Source organism: Lynx canadensis, chromosome A1, assembly GCF_007474595.2.
Source record: "Lynx canadensis isolate LIC74 chromosome A1, mLynCan4.pri.v2, whole genome shotgun sequence".
NCBI lineage: Eukaryota > Metazoa > Chordata > Mammalia > Carnivora > Felidae > Lynx > Lynx canadensis.
In genome coordinates, this window is record NC_044303.2 from 19,635,254 (window position 1) to 19,655,462 (window position 20,209).

The 20,209-nt window shown below is 39.9% G+C and overlaps 1 protein-coding gene across 2 annotated transcripts in view; it reads right to left on the reverse strand.

The window, feature by feature from the left end:
* The window catches only part of WDFY2 (WD repeat and FYVE domain containing 2), a 177,317-nt gene that overhangs the window by 97,050 nt on the left and 60,058 nt on the right, over positions 1-20,209 (reverse strand). For both annotated transcript variants that reach the window (XM_030309887.2, XM_030309903.1), the window contains exon 2: positions 4,868-4,935. In XM_030309887.2, coding sequence (XP_030165747.1) covers positions 4,868-4,935 — 68 coding nt within the window. The remainder of the gene's footprint in view (positions 1-4,867; positions 4,936-20,209) is intronic.

Consider the following 20,209-nt stretch of genomic DNA (forward strand, 5'->3'; position numbering starts at 1 on the left):
GCATTTCTGCAGAGGGCTAACACAAAGTGGGAAAACTGTATCAATGAACAATCAGACTGAGGGGGCCCCACCCAGCACAACTCCAGATTGGGCAAATGCCATCCTGCCACGCCAAGGCAGAGAGCTGGAAAAATAGGTCATTTTATTTCCGTGTTAGGTGTGCCTTTTATTTGTATTTATCTTTGATAAACTGTTTTGCTTTGGGGACAAATTCATAAACGCTTAGGAGCCAAAGTAAATTTCATCTGCCCTGGCAACTATAGAACCCACAGAGGTTTCCAATTGTCCAACACACCCTCAGTCCTGAGGCTCTGGGCCTCTCAACCTCCTATTCACCACATCTTTGGCAGTTGAACTGCTTTACCTATTCTGCATGCCCAAGGGGGAAAGCTGGCAATAGAGGCTCAGACACGATACCCAATACTTTAATCGAGTAAGCGAAATCTCAAACACCTGCCACTTTGGCTCCTGTTTGAGATTTCTCTCCTCCACCCCTCTGTCTGACCCCATGAATGGCAAACCTAGTTAAAAAAGTAAATCTAAAATAACTCAACCATGAAAATGGGAATACCTATGCTTTTCATTCTTTGTTTTGTTTTTCCTGCTGTAGAGAGATGCAAAGGCAGGGGTTGAAATGGTATCTACTAGAAGCCTGGAACAGATAATCACTAATGGCTACAACTGAAACCTCAACTCTACACCCTCAGAAAGGCCCCTCTCTCGTTTCCAAGCTCAAGCAGGTCCCAGTTGGGCACAGTGTAATTTGATCTTGTCACAGGCAATAAGCAGCTATTACAGGAGATACATCAAGAGGATGTTATTTTCTGGAAGAATATTAGATAAGGAAAGGCTCTTATTTCTCACTCATCCATAAAAATCGGCACATAGGAAACTACACAACAAGTCACCAGTCACCCCAAATTCTCTAGAGATGGCAGGGTTTTAAATGGACTTTCTTCTGGGAACCTTTGTGAGCATGTTTCCATTACACCTGCTTCTTGTGACAACACTCACCACACAGCATGAGTGGGGCTTATTTTAGGTCTGCCTTCCCCACTGTACACACCATGAAGACAGGAATCATCTGCCCTATCTCGCCACTATATTCTTGGGACATTGCACAGTGTTTAGTACTGCAGAAACATTTAAAATTTGTTGAATAAACTGTCCAAAGAAATTAAATGGAATAAATATTCCTTTCTGCTTTTTTTCTTTACTCACCCTCACTTTTCGCAGACAATCTGCAGCTCAGCACCACAGTGGCACCAATCGGGACACGGCTCAGTCCTTTCTCTTTAAAGATCATAGAGATCCAGGAGAAACTGAACGGACAGGAATTGGGAGGTATACAATCTGGGCTAGGCTGAGTTAGATACTTGCAGTTAGGAGTGACGGAAACCCACTGGAGTGAAAGGAAGCACTAATGAATGTATCCAGTAAAAGAGGGAATCTCTTGAACTCAAAGGCAGAAGCAGAGCCAGGGTTCTGGAGGGGAGGAGGAGAAAAGCCTCAGGCATCATCTGTTTAGGCTTCTCTCCCTCTTGAGCCAAGTGGTCCTTCCTCCCTGATTCGGACTTCCTTCTAAGCGGATCAGCTTTCACTGTTTCTTTACTCACAGCTATAAGGTCTACATATTCCCAGCTCAAGGGACCAGCCAAGGCTGAAACTTAGCATTTCCTACTCCAAATTCTAAATTCTGGGAAAATCAGGTTGGCTCAGGAGCAAACAGCCTTAACCAGGCAAGTCTGGCCTCTCCTCATTCCCTCCTAAAGGGGAAGTCAGAGCTTCTCAGAAAAGATTGGGTCTGAGGACACCCCCAAAGCACGATGTGCCTGCTCCTTACCCTTCCCTTGTGTACCACTCCCCCAAGTTCATCCAGCCTTATCATAAATCCCTGCCTTTCAGGCTCTCTCCCAACCATCAAACTCTGCCTTCACTATTCATTCTTTTTCATCCAATGCCTTCCCCTTCTTCCCACCCATTAAACTTCAAATTCCTCTCACTGCTACAAAACAGTACTATCCTACCCGGAACATGACAAATACTATATTAAATTTTAATAAATGAAATAAACAAGTAAGCCATATATTACATGTAAAGATATTTTCTCTATGTTTTCTTCTGGATTTGGAATACTACTTATTATATGCCACTATAAACACATTATATGGTCATATGTGCCTTGTGATGTCCATGTCATAACCTCCAGACATACTGTATCTTTTTACTTATTTTGTAACTAATACCACATAACCATTATTTAAGGACAAAACTAAGTAATCTCTTAACATAACACCTTTCAATAGGAAGAACTGAAAAACAAACCTTTGGAAATTCAAAGCTATTTCAGGTTTTCTAAGTGTCCAAAAATATAGCATAATTCCTTATGCAACAAGATTCTGCCTCTCTCAAGTTAAATAAAACTGACTCTTGCTCAAATATTAGTTACTATGTTATCTAAATACATTCAACTCCTAGGAACATAAAAGCCAATTTCTGATCAATTGTGAAGAACATATCGTTCTTTTTACTTCTCCACAGTAGTGGAGTTATCCAACAATGAAAGATTATGGAAATCATCTTGACCATATGCACCTTAATTATCTGCAAACCCTGGCAACTAGCTCAGTGGCCTGGATACAGCAGGGGCACAATAAATATTTGATCCACTAGAATGTGTACTTATATCTAAGTATGTAGAAATCAATACTATACATGCATGAGGCTTTTTGTATGTGCTCACAGAATCATGTGTAAAATAGATCAGCATGTTGGCTAAAATGTCAGAAGACACTCTTCTCAATGCACTTTAAAGTGCATTCAAATTGCCTAGGGATATCATTAAAAATGCGGATTCCGAGTCTATAGATCTAGCATGGTACCCAATACTTGTATTTTTGGTAGGTTCTAGGGTGACCTTAATGCTGCTGGTTCACACACATTTTAATAGCAAGGTAATGCCCTTTCCACTCCCTTTGTGGAAGGCCACAGGCAAAATACACAAATAACGAAAGGGTCCTCTTTCTGAATCTCAAAGACTGTGTTCAGTCACTAGGAATATGTATGATAATGTTCTCAGGGACTTATCTGTATTATCAGATTCAAGTCTTCAATAAGTATTGATGTACTGAGCACTTTTGCCAGGTGTAGGAGCCACAGCAGCCTTTAGTCATTCACACAGCTGAATAAACGATAGAAAAGCAACTGGAGGCATCTCTGTATTCTCAGTGACATTCAAATAAAGACAGCATCACAGAATGACAGCAAAACGGGTTTAGATGTGTGTATAGGGAAGGGGGCGCATAAGCAATTGCTTAGGATCCTGTCTCCATGAGGTTCCTACTCAAGTTCATCTCAAGAAGATTCCTTGCTTACCATCCCTGAGCCCTCATCTTTCTGCCCAGGTCTGACTCTCCTCTGTCTTCATAGTCAAGGTAGTAACAGATCTCTAGAGTCAACTTCAACTTGCTGGACTACAGACCTTCCCCACTCCTCCAGTTAGATACCGTGTCAGGTTTGATGAAAAGGGAAGATCGTAGAAAAGACTGGTTATACCACTCAAAGATCAGAAAAAACAATCAATCAGAGAATTCCTTTCCCTTTCCTTCTGCCTGAGCCCTCGTCACTGCCACCGCTTAAAGAGGAAGTTCACCTAGGCCCTTTGCTGCATAAATGCTGTCTGCTGGAGGCTCAACAGGTTAAGGGGCAAATACAAGTCCTCAGAACCACAAGAAGTTTCTTCTTCCCTCATGCAGGACTGACCACTTGGTTCAGCTTTGTGGTTATCACTTGTTTGTTATAAAATTCTAAAGCCACACAAAACCTCAAAGATAATTTGAAAATCACAGAAACCCATTATATTCTTAATAATTCATTTGTTCATAAACAAGCAAAATAGCTATTTAAGTTATTACAGCATTCTTTTGCCAAAGGCATAAACTTAATCACATCTATAATTCAGCATGAATTTATTCCGGTTGTACACCGTGGCACATACTTCTCAAACTGGGGTACCTGTATCCAGGGACAGGGTACACGCTGTAGCAAGCCGGAGGGGACACAGGCCCAAAGGACAAACCTGAGGGATTTTTCTAGGGTGTCAGTTTTAATTAAGATTTGAAGGAGAGTCAGGGAAACGTTGAATAATATAACTAATAACGAAATTAAATAACTATTTTATACTCAAATAAACATGGAATAGGATCCCCAAACCTCATCACTTTTTAAAGACAAAATGCCAGGCTAAAAAGACATTTCCTATTTAGAAGTGCTAGCTATTCTGTAGAACTTCTGCCAGCACACAAGTCTAAGAATCAAATCTACGGATGTTTTATAATATATTTAAAGATTAGCTATTTATCGGCACAAGGACGTATTTTGCATATAAAATCTTGAGGACATGAGGCTGACTTCTACTTAGAATGTTTCAATTGTAAGCAAGCCCTTCTGGGTACCAAATGGTCAATGCTGAATGTCTTGTATTTGAATGAATAATATAACAATAGTACAAGAACAAATTTACTTCACAAAGGTAATCACCAGGCAAAATTTTAAATGTCGAAGGAAGAACTCCACAAGAAAGTGAAACAAAAAGTTGGAAAGGAGGGAGACAGCTGTAATCAGAAAGCCGATGTCCTATAGCCCGTCTTCCATTAATCTTATTCAGAAACTATGAATATATGGTCAATTTCAGAACAATTTTCTTATTTTACATACTGAGAGCTAAAATGATTTAATATGGTACTTTCCATCATAAGGTTAATCTCAACCCTCAGACATCCCCACTCAAGAAGGAAACACAGAGAAGGCAATCTGGAAAGGAAGTGGTCCATGTCTAATTTCTAAAGACAGAGATCCAGATACTTACAAGGCATCATATGGTATATGCTTGGCCAATATTGTCCACTGTCTCTCTTTAGCCATACACGAACGGTCCTACAAAAGAAAAAAAAAAGTGTATGTTAAATCACAGCATTGTTAGTCATGGGAAAATGTTCATTGATAGAAACCAAACCTCTTAACTTTAATTATATATATCTTAACTATATATGTTATATATACATACAGATCTTAACTATATATATACTGCATATACACATATATGTGTAAGCATACCATTTATGCCTCTCTATAGATCCTATATTTCTTAAATGTAAGACTTGTGTACACTTAGAATTACATACACCTTTGTGAATATTGTCCTCATATATGTCTATATACACACATGCGATAGCAAAGGTGCTTGAAAATTACTATTTTTGTTGTTGTTTTGCCTCTCCTAGTATGTGACCTCTGCCGTAGTCTGTTGGAAGCATTCATCTGTCTGAGAAGTTATTAGGTTTAACTAGTGAAGAAAGTGTGAGGAGATAAAATGAAGAATCTGACATACACAGAAGGATTACATAGTAAGTGCTTTGTCTTACTGTAGTGCCAGGCCATTATCCTGAGTGAAGGTTTCTCCAAACACGGTCAGGTAATGATAAACTCTGAGACTCAGATTCCTGAGCTAGAGGGCTGGCCCACCGTGAAACAAGGGAGATTCTGCAGCAAAGGCTGTGGATTAAGTTCCAGGCCAGCAGGCCAGATACAGACATGGCAGATGCCCGGGAGAGCTCAGAGAGAAGGAGCCAAAGAGAAAATGAACCAGTGAGGGAGCACCACTAGGTTCTTACCAACCAGAAAGGCCCCACCATAAGTTACACCAGCCATGACATCATCGGCACATGCCAGCCAGGCAAACACAACTAGAAGGTAATAGGACACTCTTCTAGAAACCAGAGGAAGTAGCAGAACTCGAACTAAGGGGAAAAAGCAGTTCCCCACTGCCAGAATATCATATAGGCCATACCTCTCACCCCACACACTTAAATCATCCCAGGGAAAAAAGCAAAGACTGAGCAATTTTATCTTACATATTTCAGTCATCATACTAGACTAAGTTTTAAATTGTAGGGGCGCCTGGGTGGCGCAGTCGGTTAAGCGTCCGACTTCAGCCAGGTCACGATCTCGCGGTCCGTGAGTTCGAGCCCCGCGTCGGGCTCTGGGCTGATGGCTCAGAGCCTGGAGCCTGTTTCCGATTCTGTGTCTCCCTCTCTCTCTGCCCCTCCCCCGTTCATGCTCTGTCTCTCTCTGTCCCAAAAATAAATAAACATTGAAAAAAAAAAATTTAAATTGTATTGGATTTTTTTCCCTAATCAATGGGTCTCCCACCAAATGGAGTAGCAGGACAAAAAACCAGACCAACTACAGACACAATAAAGAAATGCCATTTTCTCAGCCACAAGATACAATGTAGTAATATACAGTGACACAGCTATATATATATAGATGCAAAATTTCATCTTTTGGGCCAACTATCCTAATTTATGAGATGGGCAGATATAATGGTAAATAACTTATGAAAAGTAATTCAATATATACACTAAATACCTATCAGTTTCACTTAAACAAAAAATTTTTTAAATATGCTAGTACAACATTTTAATATGGACATTATTATCTCAACAAAAATAAATAGGTGACATCACCAAAAAGGGCAGAGTAGGAAGCTCCAGGAATCAGTCCCTAAACCAAATCAACTACTGAGCTGGCAAGAACTATTTAAAACTCTGGGGTCCAGCTAGATACTTGCAGCATCTGAAAAATGCTTGATGAAGAAAGAAGCTGGTATATATCAGTGAATTTCACATTTTACTAGCAGCTGCCACCATGCATTCCTCATCCCTAGAGAAGGCAGCTGTGGCAACAGTGGCCCATACTCACAGAATGGCTTGCTGGTACCAAGGTAGGAACCCATCCTCCAACACTGGGGATGTGTGTTCGGATCTGCCTGATGGTCCACTGAGAGAGGAGGGAGAGACTGGCCACTGTTTCAAACCCCTAAGGCTGAAGGGCTTCCCAGGCAATGCCTGTCAAAGGAATTTAAAGAGACAAAGACCCCTTTTTTCTTTATTAAGTCCAGGCATTGGAAGAAATCACAGGTTGACCTCAGAGATAACAGAACAGAGACTTTAATGATCACATACAATAAGGAATACAGTCTTTGCAAAAATAATGTGTTAAAGTCACTAAACAGAAAACTGCAACATTCCAAAGTAACAACAGCAATCTCTGGAGAGGAGGGAGAATGTGATTTTCAGAGTTACTATATTATACTGTCTAAAATAATCAATTCTCAAGAAAATAGTACAAAGTATACAAAAAAACAGGAAATGGCCTTTTCGTAGGGAAAAAAAAAGTGACAAAAACCAATGAAGAAATCCAACACTGATTGGTCCTATCAGACAAAAACTTTAACTATCTAGGGGCACCTAGGTGGCTCAGTCAGTTAAGTGTCCAATTCTTGATTTTGGCTCAAGTCGTGACCTCGCAGTCATGAGACCGAGCCCCATGTTGGACTCTGTGCTGAGTGTGGATCCTGCTTGGGATTCTCTCTCTCCCTCTCTCTCTCTGCTCCTCCACTGCTTGCACTCACTCCCCCCCAGCAAAAACAACAACAACAACAACAACAAAAAACAACCTTTAAATTAACTATCTATATGCCCAAAGGCCCAAAGGGAAACCATAAATAAAGAACTAAGGGAAATCAGAATAAGGATGTATGAACAAGTAGGGCATCTGAATAGAAGACTGAATTTATATAAAAGAGAATCAAATAGAAATTTTGGAGCTGAAATGAAAAACTCACTAGAGAGGCTCAACAGGAAGTCTGAAGACAGAAGAATCAGCAAACTTCAAGATAGGATGCTTAAAATTATCTAGTCTCCTCCCAGTCTCAGGAGAAGAAAGAAAGAAGAATGAAGAAAAAGCAAACAGAACCTAAGGGACCTGTGGGACACTACTGAGTATACCCACATATATACTATGAGAAGGAGAAGAAAAAGACAAAGAGGTAGAAAAATATTTGATGAAAAATGGCTGAAAATTTCCCTAATTTGATGAAAGGTATGAATTTATATATCCAAAAAGCTCAATGAACTCCAGGACAGATGAACTCAAAGCAATTCACAAGAGACACATAATAATCAAACTGCTGAAAGTCAGAAAGGAAATCTTAAAAGCAGCAAGATTTTTTCATCAAAAGGCTCAGAGATCAGAAGGCAGTGAGATGATAATGTGCTAAAAGAAAAGAACTGTAAACCAAGAATTCTCTATCTGGCTAAACTATTCTTCAAAAATAAAGGAGAAATTAAGACATTTCCAGATAATCAAAGCTAATGAAGCTCATTACTAGTAGACCTTTACTACAATAAATACTAAAAAGAATTATTCAGACTAAAACAAAAAGACAATAGACAGTACTTGAAGACATACAGAGAAACTAAGATCACTGGTAAAGGCAATTACACAGGTGAATATAAAAGCTAGTATTATTGTGTGTCTTGTTTGTAACTTTTCTTTTTGTTTCCTGTGTGAATAAGTCACGAATTTTAGCCTATATTAATGGGTGCAAAACATGAGAGTATAATTTGTGACCATAACAAGAAAAGAGGGATACACAACTGATCAGGAGTAGAGTTAATGTGTACTATTGAAATTAAGTTGTTATAAATTCAGACTACATTGTTATAAATTTAGGATGTTAAAAATCCCTTTGGCAACCACTAATAAATAACTTAAAAACATACATCAAAGAAAAGAAAGAAATCAAAATGGTACACAAGAAAAAAATCAATCAAACATAGAAGAAGGAGACAGTGGGGGACTTGAGCAACAAAAAGGATGTGATACATACACAAAAAGCAAAATGGCAGAAATTCTTCCTTATCAGTAATTATTTCAAATGTAAGTGAATTAACCTACAAATTAAAAGACAGGTAACGGCAGAATGGAGTAAAAAGACATGGTCCCACTTTATGCTGCTTAAAGGAGACTCACTTTAGACCCCCAAACATAAATAAGTTAAAAGTAAAAGGATGGAAAAAAGATATTCTATAGAAATAGAAACCAAAAGACAGCCAGGATAGCTATGCTAGCAACATGCAAAATATATTTTTAAGTCAAAAACTTCTATAAGAAATAAAGAAGGACATTATATATTGACAAAGGATCAATTCATCACAAAGGCATAACAGTTGTAAATACATATGCACCAAACATATCAAACGCTGGCAAAATTGAAAGGAGAACTAGATAGTTCTACAATAATAGTTGGGGACTTCAATATACCACTTTCAATAATAGATGGAATACCTAGACAAAAGATGAAAAAGAAATTAGAGAATTTAAACAACACTATAAACCAACTAGACCTAACAAATATAAAGAACACTCCAACCAACAACAGCAGAACACAGTTTCTTCTTAAGTACACATGGAACATTCCTCAGGACAGACCACATGTTAGGCCATAAGACAATTGTCAATATATTTTAATAGACTGAAATCATACAAAGTATCTTCTCCAACCACAATGAAATGAAACTAAAATCAATAAGAGAAGAAAACTGGAAAAAAAATCACAAATATGGGGAAATTAAACAACATAACCTTAAACAACCAATGGATCAAAGAAGAATCACTAGGAAAATCAGAAAACACTCTGAAATGAATAAAAATTAAAATGCAACATAATAAAACTTATGAGAGGCAGCAAAAGCAGTACACAGAGGGTAAGTTACAGCTCTAAATGCCTACTTTAAAACAGAAGAAAGAGTTCAAATCAACAACCTCACTTTATACTTTATGGGACTAAAAAAACAAAAGCAAACTAAACCCAAAGCCAGCACAGGTAGAAGTATATAATAAAGATCAGAACAAAAAACAAAATAAGAGATTAGAAAACCAAAGAGAGAATCAGTGAAACTAAAAGATAATTCTTTGAAAAGATCACCAAAATTAAGAACTAATCACAAAAAACAAAGAATGTAAATAATTAAAATCAGAAATAAAAGTGGGAATGTTACTACCTAAAAGAAATGAAAGAGATTATAAGAGAATATTATGAACAACTGCAGGCCAGTAAATTTGATAATCAAGATTAAATGGAAAAAAATCCCCAGAAACACACAATCTACCAAAACTAACCCAAAAGAAATAATCTCAACAGACCTGTAACAAGTCAAGAGATTGAATCGGTAATCAAAAATAATACTGCAGGACCAGATGGTTTCACTGAATTCAACCAAACATTTAAAGAATGAACAAAAATCCTATTCAATCTTCCAAAAAATAAAGAGGAAGGACTACTCACTTCCTAACATTTTATAAGGCCAGCATTATCTGATACTAAAGTCAAAGATACCACAAGAAAATAACAGTCTCACATCCCTCATGAATATAGATGAAAAAAGTCTAGCAAAACAAATCCAACAGCACATCAAAAGGATTGTATATCATCACCAAATGGAATCTGTCAGAAGAATGCAAGGGCAGCTCAACATAAGAATGTCAATCAACGTAATGCAGCACATTAACAGAATGAAGGGGGGGGGAACCACAGATGATTATCTCAACAAACACAGAAAAGCACATGATGAAATTCAACAACCTCTCATGGTAAATAACACACTCAGCAAACAAGGAATAAAAAGAAATTTTCTTAATCCAATAAAAGGTACTCTTTAAAAATTCACAGCTAGGGGCGCCTGGGTGGCGCAGTCGGTTAAGCGTCCGACTTCAGCCAGGTCACGATCTCGCGGTCCGTGAGTTCGAGCCCCGCATCGGGCTCTGGGCTGATGGCTCAGAGCCTGGAGCCTGTTTCCGATTCTGTGTCTCCCTCTCTCTCTGCCCCTCCCCCGTTCATGCTCTGTCTCTCTCTGTCCCAAAAATAAATAAACGTTGAAAAAAAAAATTTAAAAAAAAAAAAAAAAAATTCACAGCTAACATCATATTCAATGGTAAAGACTGAAAACTTTCTCCCTAAAATCAAGTACAAGACAAGAACGACCGCTTTCACCATTGCTATTATACATTACTGGAAACCCTGGCCAAAGTAATTAGGCAAATAGAAGAAATACAAGGCATCCAAATTGGAAAGGAAGAAGTAAAACTATCTGTATTTGTAAATGATATGATTCTGCCTACAGAAAATCCCAATATATCCACAAAAGCACTACTAAAGCTAATAAACAAGTTCAGCAAAATTGCCAGGTACAAGATCAACACACAAAAATCAGTTGTGTTTCTATACCAGCAACAAGCAATGTGAAAACAAAATTAAGGAAACAATCCATTTTTAATAGCACCCAAAAGAATAAAACCCCTAGGAATATATTTAACCAAGGAGGTGAAAGACTTGTACAGTGACAACTACAAACATTGCTGAAAGAAATTAAAGAAGATACAGATAAATGGGAAGACATCCCATGTTCATCGACTGGAAGACTGGATATTTATGACAATACTCCCAAAAGCAATCTACAGACTTAAGGCAATAGTCTCTTCAATAAATGGTGCAAGGACAACTAGACAACCACATTCAGAGAAATGAAGTTGGACCCCAGTTTCACTCCATACACAAAAATTAACTCAGGATGGATTAATGACCTAAATATTACAGCTAAAACTAAAACTATTAGAGGAGAACACAAAGTTAAATATTCATGACCTTGCATTCAACAATGGATTCTTGAATTGGACACCACATCCAAGCACAAAAAATAAGTTAGACCTCATAAAAATTCAAAACTTTTGTGCAATGAGGGACATCATCAAGACAGTGGGAGAAAATGTTTGCAAATCATACAGATGATGGAGGTTTAGTGCCCATACTATGTAAGAAACTCTTTCAACTTAACAATAACAACAACAAAATGACAACCCAATTAAAGGGTGGACAAAGGACTTTAGTGGATACTTACCCAAAAACAAATAAATGGCCAACAAGCATATGAAAAGATGCTCAACATCACCAGTCAACAGGAAATGCAAATCAAAACCATATTAAGATACCATTTGAGGGGCGCCTGGGTGGCTCAGTCGGTTGAGCGCCGACTTCGGCTCAGGTCACGATCTCGCGGTCCGTGAGTTCAAGCCCCGCATCGGGCTCTGTGCTGACAGCTCAGAGCCTGGAGCCTGTTTCAGATTCTGTGTCTCCCTCTCTCTGACCCTCCCCCGTTCATGCTCCGTCTCTCTCTGTCTCAAAAATAAATAAACGTTAAAAAAAAAAAAAATTAAAAAAAAAAAAAGATACCATTTGACAGTCACTAGGAAGGCTATTTTATATATATAAAAAGTATACATAAATAAATAATAAAAAGTATATATAAATAAATATATATATAAAGTAAATGTTCTAGAGGCTGTAGTGGAATAGGAACCCTCATCCATTGCCAATAGGAATATAAAATGATGCAGCCACTGTTGAAAATAGCCTGGCAGTTTCTCAAAAAGTTAAACAGAAACCATATGATCTACTAAATCTCTTAGGTATATACTCCAAAGAATTGAAAACAGGTATGCAAACAGATACATGTTCATGTATGTTCACAACAGCACAATTCTTGCCTTTGCAACAACAAGGATGGATCGAGAGGGTAATGCTAGGGGACGGAAGTCAGCTTGAGAAAGACAGATACCATATGATTTCACTATACGTGGAATTTAAGAAATAAAACACTTGAACAAAGAAAAAAAAGAGACAAACAAGAAAAGAGACTCTTAAATACAGAGAACAAGGAGCACCGGTTGGCTCAGATGGAAGAGCATATGTATGACTCTGGATCTCGGGGCTGTGAGTTCAAGTTCCACCCTGGGTGTAGAGATTAGTTAAAAAAAACAAAATCTTTATTAAAAAAAACACAAAACAAAAAACAGAACAAACTGGTGATTGCCAGAAGGGAGGTGGGTGGGGACTGGTTAAATAAAGGTTGAAGGGGATTAAGAGTACACTTATGATGAGCACTGAGTAATGTATAACTGTTGAATCACTGCATTATACACCTGAAACTAATATAGCACTCTGTGTTAATTATACTGGAATCTAAAAAATAACAATAAATAAAATAACAGCACAATTCACAACAGCCAATAGGTGCAAACAACTCAAATGTCTACCAGCAGATGAATGAACAAATTACATACATATACTAGAATATTTTCAGTCAACAAAAGGAATGAAGTACTCATACATGCGAAACTTGTATGAACGTCAAAAACATTATGCTAAGCAAAACACTGTACACTTTAAAGTGGTTAACTGTGTGTATGCGAATTTCACGATAAAAATTTAAAAATAATCAATACAGACTTTGCCTGGAGTTGCAACCACATTCGACAGGAGACAAGATTGAGGACGGAAGCAGATGTGCTGAGGACAGCAGGGCTGAAGGTGGAAAGGGCCTGGCCTCATAATACCTCAATAATACCCCTGATCCACCAACTTTTTAGACCGACTTTAGACTTGCTTGTGAGATAATTTCCTTTATTTTTACCTTAAGCCACTGTTAGATGGATTTTGTTACCAGGATCTGAATACATGTTAACAGACAGAGAAGACGAAGGAAAGAAATGTCTCTTCTTAGGTTTGGGGTTTGTCCCACTACATGATGGTGTGGTCATTCACGGGGATGAGGAACAGTGGAGAAGGGCAGGACATGGGGTGAGAATCATGAGCTCGATTTTGAACATTTGAATCAGAGGTGTCTTTGAGTTAGCCAAGAGCTCCTAGTTAGTGAAAATGAGAATTATAATTCAAACCTATGGTATGAAGTGGTTGCAAAGATTAAACATAAGGTCTGTGACATGGTGCTTAGCACAGAACAGGCCTTCAGTAATTGCCAACAATTATTATTATTGTCATTAATATCACCATTTTTTTAAATGTGCTAATCCACCACAGCTTGGGAGAGTTCAAGATCCAAAACGGTTCCTGCTTTGCCAACATACTGAATATTTGAATCCTTGATGTAAGGGATTTTTCGCTCAATTTACAAAGATATCCTGTAAATTATTTATCCAGTCCTTTATGCCCTGCTTTAACATGTACTGGGTATCTGCTATGTGCCAGGCATCGTGCAGGAGCTCCAGACAACTTAACATTATCATGACAGTGGTGAATGATAAGGGCTACAAGGTATTTTATATCCATGCAAGCAATGTAGGAAAGGTATCTCATCCACATGGAGAAACGAGGCAGGCTCAGGAAGGGCTGACTCGGGAGGTGGCCATATCTATTACTCCATTTATTTCCTTCACTGCCCTGGCCACAATCTGTTATTTGACTTACCTACTCATAGATGTGTTTATTATCTGAAAAATAAAAATAAGAAACTAAGCATGACAACGCGCACTATGATCTTGCTCACCACCATCTATCTACCTGGAGGCTGCCAGAGCGCGTTGCACATGGCAAATATGGGATAAATATTCACTGGATGAATGAAAACAGGTGAGTCCGAGGCGACAGAGACTGTTGGTTGTCCAGTAGATTCATTCTCCTCTTCTTCCTTAGAAGCTCCCCTAGTGACCCGATGGGCAGAGCACAAAGGCCAAAATGGAAGGCAACAGACCTCAAGCTAGACAAGATGCTTGGCAGAGGTTATTTGCCACGGATACTACTATAAGCGAACAAAAAAGTCTACTGGGCTTTTCAGGGGACCGTTTTGCCCACAACATTCCAAATGTGGCCTCCCAACAATCCCACAAGGTAGGTATGGTTATGAATCTCATGTCACAGAGGAGGGCTCTGAAGCACAGAGAGCCCCCAGGTTATACAGAGCCACAATCTGAACCCACACAGTCTAACCTCAGAGGCTGCTCTCTCTCAACCACTGCACTGGTGGCAAACCTGTTCCCAATACGGGAGGGGCAGGAAGGCAGAAAAACAGCAAGTTTCATTTTCAACAAACTGAATTTAAAATAACTGGAGATGAGAAAGTAGCAATAAAATAAATAAAGTAACTATAGATGCGGAGCAGTTTCTTATGTGAGGATTAGAGCTGAAGGTAGCACCGAAGCCATGCGCACACAGGTTGTAACACTACCGTGATGTTAGTGCAATCGATGCTCCTAGTTTTCCAGGTGCATAAATTATAAGGTTATGTAGATATGTATGTATGTATGTGTCCACAGATAAATGTTTAAGTAACAGTGATTCTAAAAATCCGGTAAAAAAAAAAAAAAAGGTACACATCAATACAGCTAATACAGGTTTGTTTAAAGATTTTTAAAGCAGCTGTGTAGGTCAAAAGGGTGGCAGGCTAAAATTAGTTTTGACTCTAATTATAGAGACAAGCATTTTCACATAAACAACAGCCCCCCCCACCAAGCCCTTTGCGTATACATTTAATCCTTACGATAGCTCTATGAAACAGAAATCATCCTTTAGAGATGAGAGGGTCCACAGAATTTAAGTTTGCCTGAACCAATAACCTGCAGTTATTTTAAATTCTGTGCTCTCTTCACTAAACATACTGCCTTCCTTATACCAACATGTATTAAGGGCAATTGAGAACCCTTAGAGTCAAAAATAAAATTCTATAAAAATATGTGTTCCCTTATCTGTAGAGATATAATAATAGTTAAAAAAATAAAAAAGACACTACATCCTAGACATCCTAGAGGTCAAAAGTAACAGTGGGATAGCCAGGACTTTCCTAGAGAAATGTAAGTTGCACTATACAAAGCCTGCAAGAACTAATGTTTTGCAAATTATATTTTAAAAGCAACACAAAAAGCTTTTAATAGTAAGTATAAAACTTTTTCCTTGGAAAAAATTTCAAGAAAAAAAAAAACAGCTGTGATTAAGAGTCATGGTTAAGCCAGTAGAGGTCAGTGTATTGGAGAAAATGGATGCCCCTGCTGGAAGGCAGGAAAACGGAATTCACCCCCCACACAAAGTCCTGGCCTCCCGGGAACCCAACAGAGCCACACACTTTGCACTGTCCTCCTCACTGGGTCCTGTAGTCTTCTCTCCCCCGAGCTCTCAACAAAGGCAGAAACAGACACCAAGACAGTTGGGAGAGAGAATCAATTCTCATTTCAAAAATATTAAGACAAGATCTCTCCAGTGGGCCTCAGTCAGTTTAGCAGCTGGGCTATTTTGAAAACAGCATAATCTTATTCTACATTGGACACAGCTGACCACATTTCAACAGGTAAAAGTCACTTTTAAATGTTAGTCTTAAATATTATTTATTCCTTAAACCTAAAAAGGTTCTTTTTTTTCCTTTTCATTTTTAAGGTGAAAACAGAGGGTAGGCAAATTGTAGTATTTCTCAAACTGCACCACGATCAGTGCACCAGCTTGCTCCTTGACTGAGCTCTAAACACAATCAGAGAAGGAATCGCGTTTTCTCATACTTGGCACCTGCCCAGGGCAAGCTCCACTGCCGGGCCCCAAAGTGGTGCTCATCGTTTGTAACAGACCAAAAGGATCAGTCAAAAGTTCCTCTCTACAGCCACCCACCCCCGACCGGTCCACTGTCAGGAAGTTCTCTGATCGCATCTGCAGAGACCTTGCGCAGAAGGCAGCAAAGAGGCTGAGCTCACGCTGAGAAATCTGTACACAGTGCTGGGTGGGATGATGAGGAAGGAACTGCAAATCCTTCATTTTACAGGGCCAGTGTCTAGCATTACCCTAAAGAAATGAGACATGCAAGGGCCTTCCGACCCTACCTCCCAACCCACTCCAACTCCCTCCAAAGAACTGAACCCAGTGCCCGCCTCCACTCCCACCTTAACTAGGACGGGTGTGACCTCCTCACAGGCAGCCCTCCCGAGTAGCCAATGCGACCACACAGAGGGATCAAACTTTCAAACAAGCAAGGAAGTCAAATGCTCCCTTTATGAGATTCCTGAATTTCAGTTTGTACTTGACTTTCTTGTTTCAAACTGTGCTGATACACACAAGCTGGCAATAGAGTGTAGTAATACACAGGTGCTGAACTGTGTGTGTGTGTGTGTGTGTGTGTGTGTGTGTGTGTGCGCGCACGTAAGTAGCCGAGCACCACACCAGTTCCACTCCCACCCCCATCCTATCCAGGAAAAATATACCCTTTGTTCTAAATTCTAGTGGTCTTTATGAGTCCACTTATACTGATGGAGACAATGAACTGCGGGGACTGGAACAAGTTGGACTTCCCAAGACGAGTAAAATCTAGAAGTTAGGAATTCTGCCCCACTGCCTCACAAGTGCGTTTATATACGTGTGTGTGTGTGTGTGTGTGTGTGTGTGTGTGTATATTTGATCATTGACTTGTTGATCACTGATTCATTCACAGACATTTATTAAACACCTACTAAGCACAAGCACGTGAACCACACTGGAACCACAAGACAAACAAGCACCACCTCTGTTCTCAAAACTCACCCCCCGCTGCAGGCGACAGGTAGCAGAACATGACCACTTGGCAAGGTAGGAGAGGCCGATGCTATTAAAGAAACATGTGCAGTGGGGGATGCATCTAACTCGGAAATGGAGCCTGGGTTAGGAGATGTTAGAGAAGGCCTCCCAGAGATGACGGTGTCCGAAATGCAGGATGAGGAAGCATTTACCAGAGGAAGGGGGAGAGGGAGCAGGGGCATGTTCCTCATAGCGGGAGCAGCATGTGGAGGCAGGAGCAGGCAGGGAGGGGCAAGGTGGCAGTGACAAGAACCAAGCTGGGCCAAGGAGCAGACAGGAGGCCACACAGGGCTTTGCGGGACACGCTGAGGAATCTGGGATTTACTGTGAGGACAACAGGGAGCCGCTGGAGGCCAAACAGCCAGCCACAAAAATCACAATTTTTTCGTTTGTTTGGGAAAACCTGGAAGAAGCCTGCTTACCCTGAAGTAACCCGTTTGGTTAACCAGTAAACCAGGCAAAAAAGGACGCGGCTCTAGACAAGAGAAGAAGGCAGACTTGAGAGCATCTAGGAAGTGGAAGCATCCGGGTTCCGGGGCTGACTGGGTGTGGCGTGCTGCATGAATGGGTGGTTCATCAGTAAGTGATTTTTTTGTAGAAGGCAATGCTGACTTCATCTTGAACTTGCTGGGTGGGTGTGGAGATGCTCCTGTTAGGACTGTCAAGGAGTGAAGTGCCTGCCTATGTGGAGTCCAGGGGTGAGATCTGAGCTGAGGATCGGGATGTGGGAGTCACCAACAATAAGCAGTAGCTAAGTCCCTGGTGAATAAGAAGAAAATAGGGCCAAAGACAAACCCTGGAATAACACCAACAGTTTAGAGGTGCAGCACTCAGAAAATCCGCAAAGGCCTCAGCGTGGGCCACCACGGATGTGTAACAAAGGCCTTCACCTCTCAGACACAGAACATGTCCTAATTTTTGGTCCAGAAAATAAGGTCATTGTAAACATACCTAAGAACTGAACCAAATTCACAGTGAAAACGTGCCCATAATAAAAAAACTATCTATATAGGTCACTTTTCTGAGAGAAGAGGGAAGATTGGGGGTGGTGACAAACAGTATACCACAGGTTGCTAAGCTACTGAATAAAATAAGACGAGGCGTCTACCCGTGTTGAAATTCAGGCTTTTAAAAATGTGCCCTAGAATGATGCAACCTTCATTAGTTACCATAGCAATGAGCTTCATTTCCCAGGGGACAATTGTTATTTTTGCCACCACTGAAGTAACTTGGGGGGGGGGGTAGTGATGCCGACACCGACTGTGTTTTGAGGACCCTGAATTTTCAGGGAATACTCTTCTAATAGATCACAAAGCGTAACCTCAATACAAACAGAAGGCAGCCCCTAGCGATGGGCAAACTAATAGAAAAACTTGAAGCAAGGGAATGTCACTCAATAACTTTTTGTTGTTTTTACAGCAACTTGTTTCAAGGGGGTAAAAAAAAATGCCTCTAATGCAAATAATGTTGCAGAAATTCTTGGGAAACACACCTAAAAGATTTTTTTAAAAACCATTTCACTATGATTATTTATAATAAAAACAAGCTACCAGCTTCTCGTGATATGCATTTAGATCACATGTAGTGAATAAACCCAATCTTCTACAAATCACTGTGTATCTCTGTATTGAGGATTTCTCCACAGCTAGACAGACTGCTGTGTGGAGTGAATTCAGGCACCTAGGGGTTTAAGACAGAGGGGCTCAAGCTGGGTGCTGTCCAGCATCTGGACCACCCCACCAAGCAGCTCAAGGCCAAGCTTAACCATCCACTACATCAGACCTAAACAACTTTGCTGAATCACAGACACCTGGAGTTTTTTTTTTTCCTCATAGCTGTAGGAACCTAGCAATCTAAGGCTGGAGAATAGGTGTGGCTGTTTTATATTTCAAAACCCGGAGCTTCTAATGGCATTCCTGCTTTAAAATACTAACAGCCATTCTGGTCATTCGCGGTCATGTGCTTCAGCGAGGTATGCTTATTACAGCCATCACCAGAAAGTACTTTAACCAGCTGGGTCCTTTCTCTCAAACCAAAGGTCATGGAAGCCTTCACAATTTAGAATCTTAAACATCACAATTAAGTAGCAGCCATCTTCATTGTTTTTTAAAATCTATAAAATGAAGTCTCAAAATGAGGTTAAATAGCCCCCTATGGCAGGTGAGGAATTATAAACATATACAATATACATGGAATTATAGTCTTTATTAACTAATACTAAGGGTCTTAAGAGAAAGAAACCCCCACAAGGCCTTGATTCTGAGTCATTTCATTACTTTTTTTTTAAGTTTATTTATTTATTTTGAGAGAGAGAGTGAGCAGGGGCGGGGGAGGGGGGCGCAGAGAGACAGAGGGAGAGAGAGAGAATCCCAAAATCCCAAGCAGGCTCTGGGTTATCAGTGCAGAGCCCGATGGAGGGCTCAAACTCATGAATAATGAAACCATGACCTGAGCTGAGATCAAGAGTCAGGACACTTAACCGACGGAGCCACCCAGGTACCCCCTGAGCTATTTCATTACTAATAAGCATTATGCTGGGTCTGCAATTCGTTTCTGTGCATTCTAGCCTTGCTTTGTATATTTTGTTTTCTTAGTTAAACTCTTAGGGGCTAATGTTTAAGCACAGCTTGCTGTCTTTGCATAGCTGTGGGCTTCAGAATTCCCAGACTCCCTCCCTCTCACCTCTCACCTCTCACCGCTGTTACCTGCGTATCTGCTCTCTCATATTAGCATACCTCCCCTGCAAAGCCTTCCAGACTCCTGGGCGGAATGAAGCTCCAGAATCACATCGCATCTCGCCAACGTCAGAACAGTCACATGGCCTGTCAATGCTAGTTAGCAAGTCCATATCTCCCCATCAGGTGAGTTCCTTGAGAACTTCAAAAAATTTTTATTTTTGAATATTTTTACCTTTGACTTTTTATT